Below are 16,428 nucleotides of genomic sequence, written 5' to 3' on the forward strand. Positions count from 1 at the left end.
AAGAAAAATTTAAAGGGAAACATACATGAAATACTGATAAGCTAAATGCATTACCCTCAAAATGTCCAGTGATTAAACTTTCACAAATATTCCCTACATATAAATTTATGAAAATGCATACTTACACATACTACATAAACTTCAGTGGTTTAAATAGTTTGTATCTTACTTACTCTTTGAGTGAGACATTCAATAGATTACTATGTTTTAATTTGTGAGTGAAGATCAATCCATTTGTGACTGTTTTACTTGTGCATTTTTCTTTTATGCTTACTTGTAAGTCTCCCCAGGGAATACAATGCATTTGTTATGATACACTTCTCAATATGCAAAACATATTTACACACTAATTTTTTCCTCAGAAGTTGAAATGCTTAATGAATTTAAAATATTACAAATGCTGATACTACAAAAATAGGTAGTTTGGATGTTGTTGTTGGTTAGTTGGTAATATTTAGCAAGAAAAATAAAGAATATAAACTTTGAAAATATGTCTTTGAATTATAAATCCACATGAGAATACTTTCTTATCATCTTTTTTTTCTTCTTTTTTAAGAAAAGAATGTTTCAATGGGATGAACTCTGGTTAATATTGCCCTGGTCTAGTATTATTTTCAAAATGGTAAAATTGCATTTATAAGTTCTTACCTTTTAAGCATAGTGCATGTGTGTTCACAATTTCTTTCTTTTTTTATCCTGAATGCATATTGATTATGTGCCTACGAGGTCACAGTGAGAGAAAAGATGTATCTAAGAAGCAAAACTATGAATCATTCATTCATTTAATTTGAATATATTTGAAAAAATGAGGTAATGGATAAGTTTTTTAATGTTAAATGCAAATATCTGAGACTCACTGAGTTACTTCTTAATACTTACACGAAAACTGTATTTCAAAACTAGTTTGCATTCTACCCTAAAGATAAAATCAGTAAGTTGGCCAAATATGCTCTCCAAGTTGCACTCCTGGCACAGGAGGGGAGTATTTAGAATTCTAAATAACCCTTTCCTTAATTGTAAAATACACATGATTCTGTAAAAAGTATGAATATTATTGGAACTCTGTTGCTAGGATGAATTTATTCTAAACTGGTATTTATTTTCAAAAATGATTTATGACATGTGCTCAGTCCAAATAAATGTAGGGAGCACTACAGGAGGTGTTGTGTTGTGAGACTCGACAAAGAGACTTCTTTCTTTCATTAACTTCCACTTCTGGTTGCTATGGCATCCAGTGACAACCATAAATTTGGAAATTATCACCATCTGCCCACGCCCCCTTCAAAGGTTATACACAAGCCCACTTGAACAACCAAAGTGGCAAACAAAATCTCCATAAGCAATCTCAAAGTTTTTTCTTTTCATATTATAGATACTTAAATACATAATCTTAGAGCTGGAAAGACACTTTTTAAAAATATAAAAATAGTCAGAATTTTTTCTGCAAAACAGATTCCTCAAGGAAAGATTATTATTTAACTCCAATGTTCAATTGTTGAAAAGAAAAATGAGGGAATGATTAGAAACAAATTGACAGATTTTTATAAATTGTCAAAATAAATAAATTTTTTCACAGGATCAATTTTGGCAATCTTGAAGGTAAATCTGCATCTTTTATGCTTTTCAAATGGTAATACTTGGAGTACAAAAATCACAGTTCAATGTTTATAGTCAGTCGATGATATAAATCTTAGAAAGGATTTGAGATTTGAGGGTGGGTTGTTTTCTTCTTTCTTTGTTTTTCTTTTTATTTTTTGAGATCTATATGTTTGTTTGTTTGTTTTGCTAGTTTTAGAAAAATGATTTCCAAGTCTTTAAAAGATACTGATATAACTATAGACTCCTGGAAAAAAAATTTTAAACTCAAACTCACAGGTCAAAAATATAGTAGAAATGTCCTCAAACTAGTTTGCTTAATGTCAAAAATGTTGACATATAAGTTCTTCATTGTTTTAAAAAAATAGCACATTTCATCTTTCCCATCTTGTGGGAAAAAAATAACATTTTATTTTTAAAGAAAGTAGCAAATATAAATAAAGTCTTGGGACAAAAAGTCTATATGTCCATATTGAATTATATTCCCCGAGTAAAATTACTCCTTGGGAGAAAGTGTTACATGCTCTTGAGAACTATAAGATTTCTTTAAGATGATCAAATTTCCAGTTAATGTTTTAAGACAGTGAATGACATTCTCCAAGGGATGAAGATATTATTCTGTATTCTCTAAAATCTAAACTTCTCCATCTAGAAAAATTTTGTGTAAAAAGAGCAATCATATTGAGTATAGTAAGACAGCACAATTCATGTGCAACAGTCAAATATATGGCAGCTTCAAATCTTTGGACAAATGCATAAAAATTGAATTAAGTGAAATAGGCAAAAGTGAGCTTACACGCCCTGTTTTAAAGACATTCCCTGGGCTCTATAGAGTATTAAACTGTCCAAAAGCCACTTCTTCAAATCTAATCTGCTCTCCTGTTGAGTCTCCATTTCTTCATCTTTCTCTGGAACGACTCATGAAGGTCTGTTTCAATGTAATGCTTAATAAGCTTGAGAGAAACCCTGGTTTCTGGGCTCACAACATATCAGGAAGAACAAAAGTTTAAAAAGCATGTATGAGGAGACAGCACAGCAATTGAAATACATGAAATGATCCTGCTTCAAAAATGAATGTCCATAATAATGTGTCAAGTTTAAGCTATCTTCAGTATCTCTGTTCACCAAGCTAGGGAATTGTGTAAAATATTTCAGAAAGGGATCTATCAAAAATGACTTAATATTTTTTTAACATCTTTATTGGAGTATAATTGCTTTACAATGTTGTGTTAGCTGCTGCTGTATAACAAAGTGAATCAGCTATACATATACATATATCCCCATATCCCCTCCCTCTTGCATCTCCCTCCCACCCTCCCTATCCCACCTCTCTAGGTGGTCACAAAGCACACAGCTGATCTCCCTGTGCAATGCAGCTGCTTCCCACTAGCTATCTATTTTACATTTGGTAGTGTATATATGTCAATGCCACTCTCTCACTTCGTCCCAGCTTACCCTTCCCCCTCCCCATATCCTCAAGTCCATTCTCTACATATGCATGTTTATTCCTGTCCTGCCCCTAGGTTCATCAGAATTTTTTTTTTTTTTTTAGATTCCATATATATGTGTTAGCATGCAGTATTTCTTTTTCTTTTTCTGACTTACTTCACTCTGTATGACAGACCCTAGGTCCATCCACCTCACTACAAATAGCTCAATTTTGTTTCTTTTTATGGCTGATTAATATTCCATTTTATATATATGCCACATCTTCTTTATCCATTCATCTGTGAATGGACACTTAGGTTGCTTCCATGTCCTGGCTATTGTAAATTGTGACTTAATATTTTGATTTTGAGTTTCAGCTTATGATCTTCAGTTGTTTAGAAACTTCACTTACCCCAAAGTTACTTTATGGTCTTAATTATGTGAGGTGCTGCTATTCTTAGATTCTGATGACATCACCTTATCTCACCAATGCTTAGGTAGTGAAGTATTTATTGTTTTCACCTTAAAATGTTGGCAGGCAATTTGGAACCAGATCTTTTCTATTTTAATACAAAAACAATCTAGAATACTTTTCACCCAAAATATAACTGTGATTAGTGAGAATCAACACAAACTTATCAAATGTAAAATAATGATTGTTAAAATGATTATTTTTTTAAAGCCCCAAAACGTATTCATTGAGAAGTTAAGTCAAGACTCTTCTGTCTTTCTTCTAGCACACCTGAGTCTTTCAGTCATAAAACATGAAAAATTAAGATCTTCTTTCCATCTTGACTGTAGTACAAACGTCCCACCCCCGCCCCGGCCAAATCTGCAAATCAGGAAATTTTATCTAGTTGAATAAAAACAGTTAAGGCTTAACAAAATGCTACCTATTCCTTTTTGAAATATCAAATTTGAAATTAGAATTTCAGGCAGTAGGATTCAGTAGCTTGTGAATCATGACTAAAGTAAACGAATAGAAATGATGATACCTGCTCTGTAACTGGGTTGTTTTCAGCTATGGATTTTACTTTTCTGTTTCTCAATTTTTCATCTGCAAACATTAGCATAAAGATACAACTCTTCTTTGGAATGTGAATTATTTACTTTTAAGAACCTTTGGTACCTTAAAAAAATGTTAAATATATAAAATGAATAACTTCAAATTCAACTCAGTGGGTACTTGATAAAGGTGCACAAAAGTGAACCAACTGTTCAGATGCTGCCACAAAAATAAAGGTGAGTTAAAAGAGCCATTGCTTCCAGGGAGCTTTCAACAAAGTATGGAATGTGAAATAAGATACCCATGATTATATTACAGCCTAGAGAAAGACAAATGTTACAAAAGAAAAAGCAAACATTTATATGGGAATTCAGAGAAAAAAATTAAGACTTTCTCCTTATCTTGCCAGATTATCTTTCCTGTTTCAGTCGTGTGAAATGACAATTAGCTGTTTATACATCTATCTCCTCAATAAACTTTCGTGATGGCAAGGATTAATAAATACTATATGTTATATAATAATAATATCATTATTATCATAATTTTAATTTGCTCTGAGTCTGGATGAAACATGGAAAGTGGGCAGACATGTGTAAGTATATAAAAGAATTAATGAACACATCCAGGTGGTGAAAATCAAATGAGCTGTTTTTGCATGCAGCACATTATGAAAGTTGTTTATGGTACAGAGCTTTTGTGGTCGAGACTATTCTTTTACTTGTACATTTTCAAAATTCTAGTGATAAACATCCTTCAAATGCTTCTAACAGAAATAGTTTGGGAGAAACAGGAGATATTTCTATTTGGCATGGTTATAGTCTTTTGTTTGGATGCATGCTAATCTATTTTGTGAGTTTTTGTGGAATGAAATATAAACTTAGAATCCAGAGACCTGAGTTTGAATAACCACTGCCAGTGACCAGCTGATTGACCTTGGGAAAGTTACTGATTCTCTCTGAGCTTCAATTCCTTAACAGGAAATTAGGGATAAGAATTTGTCATTTGATATTAGCAAGAGGATTAATTAGAATAACTCCTAGAACTGTGTTCAATTAAACTTCTTTAATTTTATTTCAAATGAAGAAATGATGATAATCATAATGCAGTTTTGAAATAAATTCTCATCAGTAACATTATCTTAGTGTGAACAAAATATAACTGATGAGGGTGAATATCTATGGCACTGGCTGATTTTGAATATTTTCGGCATCAATAGGTAGCACTCTTACCTGTTGGTGGGATTATCCCAGGAGACATAAGGCCTGGGACAGAATGTGGCATGATATGAGAGTTCTCTGGGGAGGTGACACTTTGAGTCCTCTTAGGAGGCCTTCCAGGTCTAGAACTGAAACAAACAAACAAAAAATTTTTACAATTAAGCTGTTGTCTTACACATCATTTCAAAGTTGTTTCAAGTGGTAACATGGACTGTAAATAAATTTGTTTCAAGGACAGTTGCTTTTGCAGTTAGATGTAATAGACTTCCATCACTAATTAGATTACATGCTGAATTCATTTTCCTCATTGAAGATCAGCCACTCTTGATGCATAATTCATAGCCTGCACCTCGTTACCTGCTTCTTCATATTAATATCTATACACAGTTTGAATTGCCTCGTTTGCATATGCTAAAGTTCTGCATGCAGCCTTCAGCACGAAAATTATGCACTAACTTGTAATAATTATTACAGTCAGCCTGCTATTGATTTATGAGAATTTTAAAAACCAAATATGTGTAGTACTTGTAATGAATGATATTTTAAGGTTCTTCAGGAAATTAAAAGGCAATGGCTGCCTAAGGAAATGTTCTGCTTGTTTGATTTAATACTACAGTTAGCTGGGAGGTGGAATGAAAGAGTGATTCAGACCTATAGCACATTTTTCGATGATATGTTTTATTACTTCACACTGCTAGCCTGATATCTAGATGATAGATGACAATACATATGTAATGTGTGAAAAGGTCTTGCAATTTCTTTATTTTTTGTCATTTAAAAGATAAGTCAAGTTATCATTTAACCCTTATTCTATTTAAATGAATAGCCCCACTAGGTTGCCTTACTTTAAATCTGCTAAAATACATTGGAAAGGCTTCGGATTATTTGTAGAACATCATTTAGAAACTGCCAGTGTAGCATCTTATATCTGCCTTTAGGATAAATAAAAATACTTTGTGTTTCAGCAGTACTTCTCCTTTGCCTGCCTATTGTACAATGATAAGTTTTAAAGTTATAAAAGCAGAAGGTGAAAAGGATACAAGTATTCACCATCCTTGTATAAGGAAAACATGAAGAATACAGTATTAGCAACTTTTGAAACAAAGATAATTCACACTGTTGCCACTGCCTGCCTCTGTATCATGAATATACATTTATGAAAGGCTTTTCCATCATTTTTCTGGCCAATATGTGCCAGGACATATCAAAACCTCCAGATACATCCTTAATAAGTTAACATCTCCATGTCAGCTTCAGCTGAGAGCCTTTGTCTCATCAGAAGATTCAAAGATCCTACCTCTATTATTTAGTGTAAGTAATATATGTAGTCATTTAACAAATATTAGTAAGCTCTTTCTGTTTTCAAAGCAGTGCACCATGGAGGCTAATTTGGGAGAATGGGTTCTTAGTCTTCAGGAACTTATACTCTTGCCAAAGGGACATATGTAGTGCAGAAAGAACTAGGGTGCAAACTAGAATGTGCTGTGTCCTAAGCAAGTTGCAACCTGAACACTAATGGGAAGTTAGGCTGGATGATGATATGTTCCCTGTTAGAGATAAGATTTCATGGTCCTGGGAGGTTAGAAGAAAATTCTGAAGGATGGGTTGGACATGGAGAGGAAAAAGAACGGAAGAAAAGCACACTCCAGTGAGAATGTATGAAAGGAAGTGAAACATGAAAATGTATGAATGTACAAGATTTTTTCCAGTGAGTTGAAACAGGTCAAATAAAATGAGGGGCAGAAATCCATACCGTTAGACTTACTGCCTAGGGCCAGACCCTGGAGGACTTTGAACCAAGAGCAAGTAAATTGTGCATTTGCTTTGCTAACCAATAAGAACACTGCCCTGTGTATTCTGAAGCATCTCTCTGGCTACTTATTCTTATTCTTCATTATTACTCTTCATCTAAGCTGATTCCTTAACTCCTGTTATTTGCCATAAGACCATCAACAGCCCTCTGATAGTCTCCGTTCTCCCTGAGTAATCTCTTTCATAAACATTACTGATATGTTAAGAAATAACAGCTAAATATATTATCTACTGCCTAAAGCTTCCTCCTGGGATTCAGACAGATTAATGCCTGTCTACTGGAAATACCTGCTTGGATGTTCTATAATAATCTAAGATTCAGCTTGCCCAAATCTGAATTCAGCATCTTCTCCATTAAAACCTATTTTTCCTTGGTTCAGCAAAATGTCACATAATTAACTAAGCCAAAAATCCAGCACTCAGCTGTCTTTCCCTTCCTCTGTACATTCAAGCACCATCCCAATGGAAGTTATCTCTCTACCCATTCTTCCTATCCCCACACCTATATTCCAGATCAATCCCTTCCTTTCTTATTTGATCTACTATCACAGCTCTTCCAAGACATACCTCCAGCTTTGTCCCACTCTAGAGCCTCGAGTGAAGTCTAGATAACTTTCCATACTGATTTTGGAATGATTTTTTAAATGCAAATTTAATCATGTTTTCCAACTGCTTAAAGATATCAGTAGTTCCCTAGAGCATTGACACTCCTTAACACAGTACCAAGGCCTTCCAATATTTGGCCCCTGTCTACTTTTCCAATCTCTTCCTTTTATTCCCACATTCATGGTTTATATTTGGCCCTAATGAATTTATTAACAATGTCCCATGTTGCTTTGGTCTCCTCTGACACCACCTTTTGGTCTCCTATTACACTACCTCTATCGCAACCTGCCTCCTTTGCCATCAAAGCCTTTTACTACATTCCATTCTCATCCCCATTTTACCTGACTAAACCTTCATCATCCTTCTAACTAGCCACTTCTAGTGAGTATTCCTTCTATGCACTATGACAGCTCATGGTGAGCAACTCTATTATAGCCCTTTCTGCCCTGACTATATTAATCTGTTTATTTGTTTCACTCCCAAGACTGTATGTCAGAAAGTATATAAAATATGTCTTTTGTCCTTAAAACAGCTCAGTGCCTGGCTCACTGTATGTATTTAAATACATTTTAACCCAATTTAGTAAGCCCAATTCTTCAAATTCCTCATCAATTCCAGTAGTCTCCATGTTTCCAGGAAATGAAAAGTGAGATGCAAAAAAAGTTTGGGATTCTGAGTCTAAAGAAGCGAAATGCACATATGAAGCTCAGAGAAAAAGAATACAGGTATTGAGAGATCTCAAGCAAGATGCTGTGGAGAAAGTGGGAAAGGAAAAGGAAGTTAAGATTTGAAAGTTTTAGTTCTTTAATTTGTTTTGCTTTTAAAGAAGGTGAAACTGTTTAGCAGTACTTTATTACTGAGGCCACAGGAGCTGTCCTCACAGCCCTCACTCTGGAAGCAGAATTCAGGCTACTAAGTGGGAACACTTTATTTCACACTGTGATTAGAAAAGACCCAGTGGGCTCTCTTTACCCCAGATAGCTCCTGCCCAATCTATCACACTGCCTCCAATTCCACTAATAGAGATTTACTGCTTTTAGTCTTGAAGCTTTAAGATCTTTTAAAGCCTTCCATTAAAATGCAAATACCCTTGGTGGTGGTAGCACCCTAAAGCCATCTACTCACACCCTACTAGGGATTACTTTACTATTAGGGGAGAGTACAATCTTGAGATATCTATGCAAAGAATTGAGAATGGGGGCAGGGGGGCGCTCCACAGAAAGATTTGGAAGAAAAGCCAAGTCATTTATCCTTTTGCCTAAGAACAAGAGGGAAGCTCTTCTTGGAGTTATACAAGACTTCCTGGTGTAGAGGAAGTTAGACGGTTTATTTATTAACAAGACTTTCCTCTATCCCTTCAAGACCTAAGTTAGGTCCCCTTATTGACAGCCTTGATGTTTTACCCTTACTGCAGTCTTGGTCACTAACTGTTAGAGGGTTTAACTCCAGAAGATCTAGGAAGATAACTTAATTATAAAATACTTGAATATTTAAATTACTTTCAGTAGAGCTTTAGGGAACTTCCAGGAGAAGCTGTGTAGTACCGTGGTCAAAAGCATGGGTTGTATTGTCTTGACACATCTAGCTTTAAATACTGGCTCCACCTCTTTACTATGAGGTGTGGCCTTGATCAAGCCACCTAATGTCTCTGAATAACTGATTAAATCAAGATTTTTTTTAAAAAGTGGACCTGCTTGCTTTGTTAGAAATAAGTTGTACTTGGAAAGAAAAAGAATAACTTAACTGAAAAGAGGAAGTGAAAGAATTAGCAAAAGCACTTCTTTTGGGAATGATCAGTTGCCTCAACAGCAGACACCTTCAAGCCTCCTTACTACACCAGTAACCCAGCTTTGCCCCCAAAGGATCAGAGCAACTGAACTCTCTTAGTTCTAATCAAAGCAGAAGACCTCACTTAAATAAATTATTACTCTTAATAGCTTGACTGAAATCAAAATTTATGACTTTGGTAATTGTTTGTGGCAAGCTTCACACATGAGCCATAGTACACCCTTTAGTATTTTCAACCATTTGCATTAAAAGAGCAGAGCAATCACTTAGAGATGGCCACACTTGGCATCTCACAGTGGATACAGTGGATTCTCACACTTGGTAGGAATCCACTCTGGCACATCCTTTCCTGCAGTTCTGATTGAAAAAGTTTTCTTTTTCAGACAGATCACTGGGTAGACGTCTCTCCTTACTCTACATCATTAAATCAGTCTCAGGCTAATTTCTCTCTCTCCCTCAACTGTACGATGTTTACCAACTCTCCCTAGTTCATTTAGTGTGCTTACTCACAGTGAAGTCAAAATCTAACTTAAAGAGGCTAAGTGCATCAAAAGAGTGAGAGGCATTTGAAATACTACAGGAAGGTACAGTACATTTTTTTCAACTCCTAACCTCCACAAACACCATTTTCTGTTAACCTCTTCAGTACTTTTGAAGAAATTAAGTTCCATTCTCCTCCTGAGATTTGGAGCAGAGAGGCCCGTGAAATCCAGAAAGAGATTGTGATGGCTATAAACTGGGAAATGCGAAAGTAGCTGCTAAACAGAAATTTGGGTTCTAAGTCCTATCTGTCTAGAGAAACGAAAGAAGGGTTCCATTCAATCATTCAATTCCTTCAACCATCTGTCTAAAAGAAAGGAGCTACTGTACAACAAGTAATGAGCTAGATATTAGAGTTTTAAAATAGAGACACTCCTTTCTTTGAGGGGGAAGATAAAATTAAATAGCCTGTGGGATAACAATTAAGAAGAAAAATACATGGCAGCAAGTGAGCATTGATTTTAGTCTTGGGACACAACAAGCATTTAGGGGTGAAGGAGTCTTGCTCCATTAATCTACAAGAGTTCATTTGCCCTCTCCAATCTATTCACCCCAGGAAAGCGCCAATTGTGTGCTTATATCTTGCATAATTTTTTCTAGTAAACTTCTACAAAACCAAGCCAAGAAATATGAGAAATATATATATTCACATATATAAGCCATATATATATTATTATTTCTGACTGAAAAAGTACACTTTGCTTAATGATTTATATACCCACTTGAACACTATGGAGTCACAAAAAGTGGGGATGTTTATGAGTAATTTATGCTAACAGAAAAAAATGCTTATGTTCTAAGTGAAAAAGCAAGATACAAACCTGCACATATGGCATACCACAGCACAAGAGAGAGAAGTTAAGTAAAAAATGCAATAAATATGCATATAAAAAAAAGAAAGACTAGAAGGAAACATAGTAGACTATTAGGAGGGATTATCACTGGATGGAGAATTACAGTTTTTCTACATCTGAAGATTTTAGTTTCTCTGTCATAAGCATGTACTACATTTAACATATGAAGACAATTTTTAAAATTAATTTGTTTAACACTTCAGTACTCTGGCCATATATTTCAAATTGTGGACAAATCACGATTCTGGCTAAACTTGATCGGTGCCTGAGGATTACCTCTAGCCATAGCAGAAACCAGATATAATTTATCCTCTTTATCTTTCTTTTTTTTTCCATATCAGTTCTAAAATATCCAATAAAAAGCAGGTGATTATATGTAAAAATATTACCCTTGTGAGAACTATAAAATTAATCTAAAATATGAAAAGTACAAATACTCATTAATATCTTCCAGATCAAATCAACCTCATGAAATAGATACATCAAAATAAAAGAACACAAAGAACTTCCCAAGATTAATGTATGTATACATTTCACCAAAAGTCATAGCAGATTTATAATACTCAGGTTATAAATGGGTAGTTTTCCCTTAGAAGGATCTTGTTAACTTGCTAGTTGAATCTTTTTTTTTCAGTTTTCTGAAAGGCTGATTAGCCTTTTTTTATGATTAGCATTATTTTCCCTTTGCATGAACTTTTTTTCTACAGTTGGCAAAATTTTGAAAGATACATTACTTTTTGCAATGATGACAAACTTGAACACTTTCTCAATCTCATATCCCACATTTGTTTAGACACATTTTTGCATTTTCTGTGTAGGTGTGTGTCCCAGACATGTGTACTTCTCAGTACAAATAGGTTATGAACTAACTCATAAAAGAGATGTTTTCCACCATCACCAAAATACCGAGCCCCATGGGGCAAGCACTTGAAATTTTGCCAGCTGTACACTTGGAAAGCATACAGATTACTGGCTTATAAGCACGAAACACATAACATTCCCTCAACTCTTTACATGGCAGGTGTTATAGACTGAATTATATTCCCCCCAAATTCCTATGTTGAAGCCCTAACCCCAATGTGATGGTATTTGGAGATTGGGCCTTTGGTAGGTAATTAGGCTTAGATGAGGACCTATCAGTAAGACCCTCATGAAAGGATTAGTGTTCTTATAAGTAGAGATGCCAGGGAGCTTGCTTGCTCTCTCTCAGCCCTGTGGGGACACAGTGACAAGGCAGCTGTCTACAACCCATGAAGAGAGCCCTCCCCAAAACTGACCATGCTGGCACCCTGATCTCAGACTGTCAGCCTCCAGAACTATGAGAAAAATTTCTGTTCTTTAAGCAACCCAGTTTATGCTATTTTGTTTGGCAACCTGAGCAAGACTAAGACAGTAGGCAATTCTATACATTAACTGAACAGATACATTTACAAATACACAAAATAAAATTTCCTGTAAAAAAGAGCTAAAAATAAATTTTAAAAAAGGTTCTGTGCTCAAATAAACTTGGCAAATGCCCCATTAAACTTATTAATCATACATATATTTTGTGGAAAAACTTCACAAATTCCTAAAGTCTTTTTTTAAATAAGTTTATTTGTTTGTTTATTTATTTTTGGCAGCACTGGGTCTTCGTTGCTGCACGCAGGATTTCTCTAGTTGCGGTGAGCCGGGGCTACACTTCATTGAGGTGAGTAGGCTTCTCATTGCGGTGGCTTCTCTTGTTGCGGAGCACGGGCTCTAGGCGCGGGGGCTTCAGTAGTTGTGGCACGCAGGCTCAGTAGTTGTGGCTTGCCAGCTCTAGAGTGCAGGCTCAGTAGTTGTGGCTCACGGGCTTAGTTGCTCCGTGGCATGTGGGATCTTCCCGGACGAGGGGTCAAACCGTGTCCCCTGCATTGGCAGGCGGATTCTTAACCACTGCGCCACCAGGGAAGTCCCCTTCCTAAAGCTTTTAATATTTTTGTTTTGTGGATCAATTTCTCAGAGCTTTCACTATGCTAGAATGTACTATAAATCTCTAAGAACATGGTGAAATAGGCATTTACTAAAACTTAGTTTACCATGAAACCTGTTATTTCCAGGGAATCTGTTTAGAGACTTGTGCTCACAGTATGATTATACTCAAATTATAAAAATTCCTCATCTCTCAACATTACGAAGCCATGCTCTGTGTCATAGGTCATATGACAATTGTCACATGAGAAGTATTCTCCAGAGACAAGAAAAGCAGCAATTCACATATTCTATAGAGTTGATATGAGTTGATAATTACTCAAAACACAAGGTTAACACGAGTAAACTGAAATCATTACAAACAGAAAACAAATAGGAGCTGAAATTAGCTACTCTTGTGAGGAGGAATTATTGCTGACTCTGACTTCAAAACTCAAGTAGTACAGGAAATTTATTTTATATGAATCCCATTTCAAAGGTCATTGACAAAATTTCTGAGGTCTCCAGCTCTGTTGGAGCTATTAAATACTGAATAGGAATTGCCCCAAAATAAAAGTTAAAACATACTGGAATGTAACTAAGCTATACTTAAGCATTTGCATATTGTGTTAACAATTAATTACAGTCCAATATCCTAAAGAGAGTATCTGTTTGACAGGTTACATACTTAGGATAATCTAGCTCCTAAAGTTTTTAAGTCCCCACTCCCCTTTCATAGGATCTATACGTGATAGCCACACTAAGAAGATTATTTAAAATCCATGAAATGCATTAGTTATATTAATCTTAGACTTAATATATTAATCATGGATTTCTTACTTAATGAATATATTTTTTGATATTAAGTTTTTATCAAATTAGAGATCTCATATTCTCCTCTCAATTTGAGTTATTTATTCACATCAATGGTAAATTATACTTTATAAAGTATATATAGTGATTTATCTCAAAAGTATATTCATATTTTTTAAATATTTTGTGGAATTAAGAGTAATTTAATGTAATTTAAAGTTTAAATTAAAGAATATAAAATTTTAATACTATTTATTTTTACCTTTCCATTGCATACGTTATACATCAACATACATGATATTTCTTACAAAGAGGATACTGTTTGTAAATTGAATTTAATGACATGTTTGTCTAGAAAGCCAAATAGTTTTAACCTTTTAATCACCTTACTATTTTCTCTACTTCCCATAAGCCTTCCAAGCTACAGATAAATCTACCCACAGCACATCTGTTTCAAAATTATCTGTAAAGAATGACTGAAATCCCCTAAGGGGAAAATCCTAAAATAATGGGAAACAATTGTAAATGGCTTTCTTAAAGTTTTGGGATGAGTTAGTACTTTATTGGCCTCTTTCTCACAGTTTCTGTCATACTTCAAAACCATATTCTATAAAATTTAAATTTAATATTAAAAAATATTCCAGCTAAGACATTCAATATCTAAATCAATCTTTTATTTAACCTCTGGACTCCTAGTCACAAAGAAAAAAGTTTCATTTCTTGTAATTTTTCTGTTTGAATTTCAAATGACTACATCTTCTCTGCAATTAACATTGGTTATATTTTGTTTGAACAAAAAGTAACGTATTTAGTCTTTTATCTCACTGGGACATACCATAACCCTGTTCATATATGTGCAATGGCTCTGTTTTTGCAGATCATCTTGAATTTGGCCCCAATATATGTTCATTGCTCTAATCTCAAAATAATGTCCAATTCTTCTCTGTAGGAGATGCCATTTCCAACACTCTGAATGCCCTGTTCCCAAATGTTTTCATTTTATTTTGGAATAGTACATTAAATAATAAAATAGTCACAGTTGTATTATGTTGTCTAACCCCTAGGCCCTGTGCTAAGTTCACTATGTCATCTAACTCTTTTAATAATCATAACACACCTTTAAGACAGGTATTATTGTTATCCTTATTTAACTGATGAGGAAACTGAAATACAAGAAAGTAAAATGCCTTACTCAATATGCCACACATAAAAAGTAATAGAGTGGAGTTGGGTAGGGGGAAGGATAAATAGGCACAGCACATAGGCTTTTTATGACAGTAAAAATACTCTGTGTGATACTATAATGGTGTATACATTTGTCCAAACCCATGGAGTGTACAACACCAAGAATGAACCCTACTGTAAAAGATGGACTTTGAGTGATTATGATGTGTCAATGTAAGTTCATCAAATGTAACAAATGTACCCCTCTAGTGGAGGATGTTGATAAAGTGGGAGGCTACGCATGTGTAGAAGGAACTATATGGAAATTCTCTGTACCTTTTGCTGTAAACCTAAAACTGATCTAAAAACAATTAAGTCTTTAAAAAAAGTAATACTTGTGAACAAAGGCAATCTGGTCTAGAAGCCAAGCCCTGAGCATGAAATCTGCCTCTGTTCCATATTTGTTGGTTAATTTAGTCAACAAACAAATGTTAATGTGCCTGACCCTCCAATGTGAGCTGGAAATACTAACAAGATACTACCCCTGACTTTAAGTAACTTTCAATCGATTTGGGGGAATTACTGGATTGGCCAAAAAGTACGGGTTTTTCCATAACATCGTAGTAAAAACCTGAATGAACTTTTTGGTCAGCCCAATAGATACATATATAGTTACAATAAATCTTGTTAAATACCTCAGGGAAGATGAGGTGTGAGCAAACAGGAATTAGTCAACTGAAGAAGAGGAGGGGTTGTTAAGTAAGAAAAGACCACAGAGGCACATCCCTGCCTTACACACACACACACACACACACACACACACACACACACACACTTCCGTAATGACATGCTGAATTACTCAAACCCATGTACATCTTTCCTTTCCTAAAATGGTTAGTATCACACAGTCTAGCACATGATCATTTTCAAATAGTTTCATAGGTCATTATCTCATCTCTCCATACTGTCTCCATTCTTCTGACCTTGAGAAAAATGTTAAGACATGTAATAGGCTCTGATTTTTGGTTAAATGTCTTCAGAACATTATGATTCATTTAATTACTTTAAATGTATCTTTTTTGTGATGTTACATTTTAGAGGAACTAAAAAGGAGCCCAAGTTGGTGTTATGTAATTAACTCTGTAGATAAAATTTGACTCCAACCAGTAGCTGATCTATCCCCCTTAAAAAAGTTTACTTTAACAGGGGTGTGTATCCATAAAAGGAAATTCATAAATGACTCAAATGAGTTTTATTTCATTTTTCTATAATATTTATAATCTCAATCTTAACCAAAGTTGCTACTATATGCTTTGAATATACGAGAAAAAATATTTTGTAAGGAAAGGATAGCTAACCAACAATAAGGAATGAAAAAGCTATAATAAGTGTGCATCAGTCTTTATGTTCTAAAGTAATCACAATCATAAATTTCTGGCAAAGTAACTAAATCTACACACACACACACACACACACAACAACAATTTGGTATAAGCATTTTCACACATAAGTCACAGAAGTAGAAACAATATTTATCTTAAACTCTTGATCTTTTGAGATGTAGTTTCAAATGAGGGTTAAAAGCAGGATCTACTAAGCCAGAACTCAGAAAATCTTGTCTTCCTGCTTGTGAATGCAGAGGTAAGATGGCTGACTCAAACTAAAATGTGTG

At 34.7% G+C, this 16,428-nt stretch overlaps 1 protein-coding gene across 1 annotated transcript in view; it reads right to left on the minus strand.

The window, feature by feature from the left end:
- DACH1 (dachshund family transcription factor 1) overlaps nt 1-16,428 on the minus strand; it is a 414,702-nt gene that overhangs the window by 235,656 nt on the left and 162,618 nt on the right. The window contains exon 2 of the mRNA XM_059995618.1: nt 5,260-5,375. Coding sequence (XP_059851601.1) covers nt 5,260-5,375 — 116 coding nt within the window. The remainder of the gene's footprint in view (nt 1-5,259; nt 5,376-16,428) is intronic.

This window comes from Delphinus delphis, chromosome 18 (assembly GCF_949987515.2).
Source record: "Delphinus delphis chromosome 18, mDelDel1.2, whole genome shotgun sequence".
Lineage (NCBI taxonomy): Eukaryota > Metazoa > Chordata > Mammalia > Artiodactyla > Delphinidae > Delphinus > Delphinus delphis.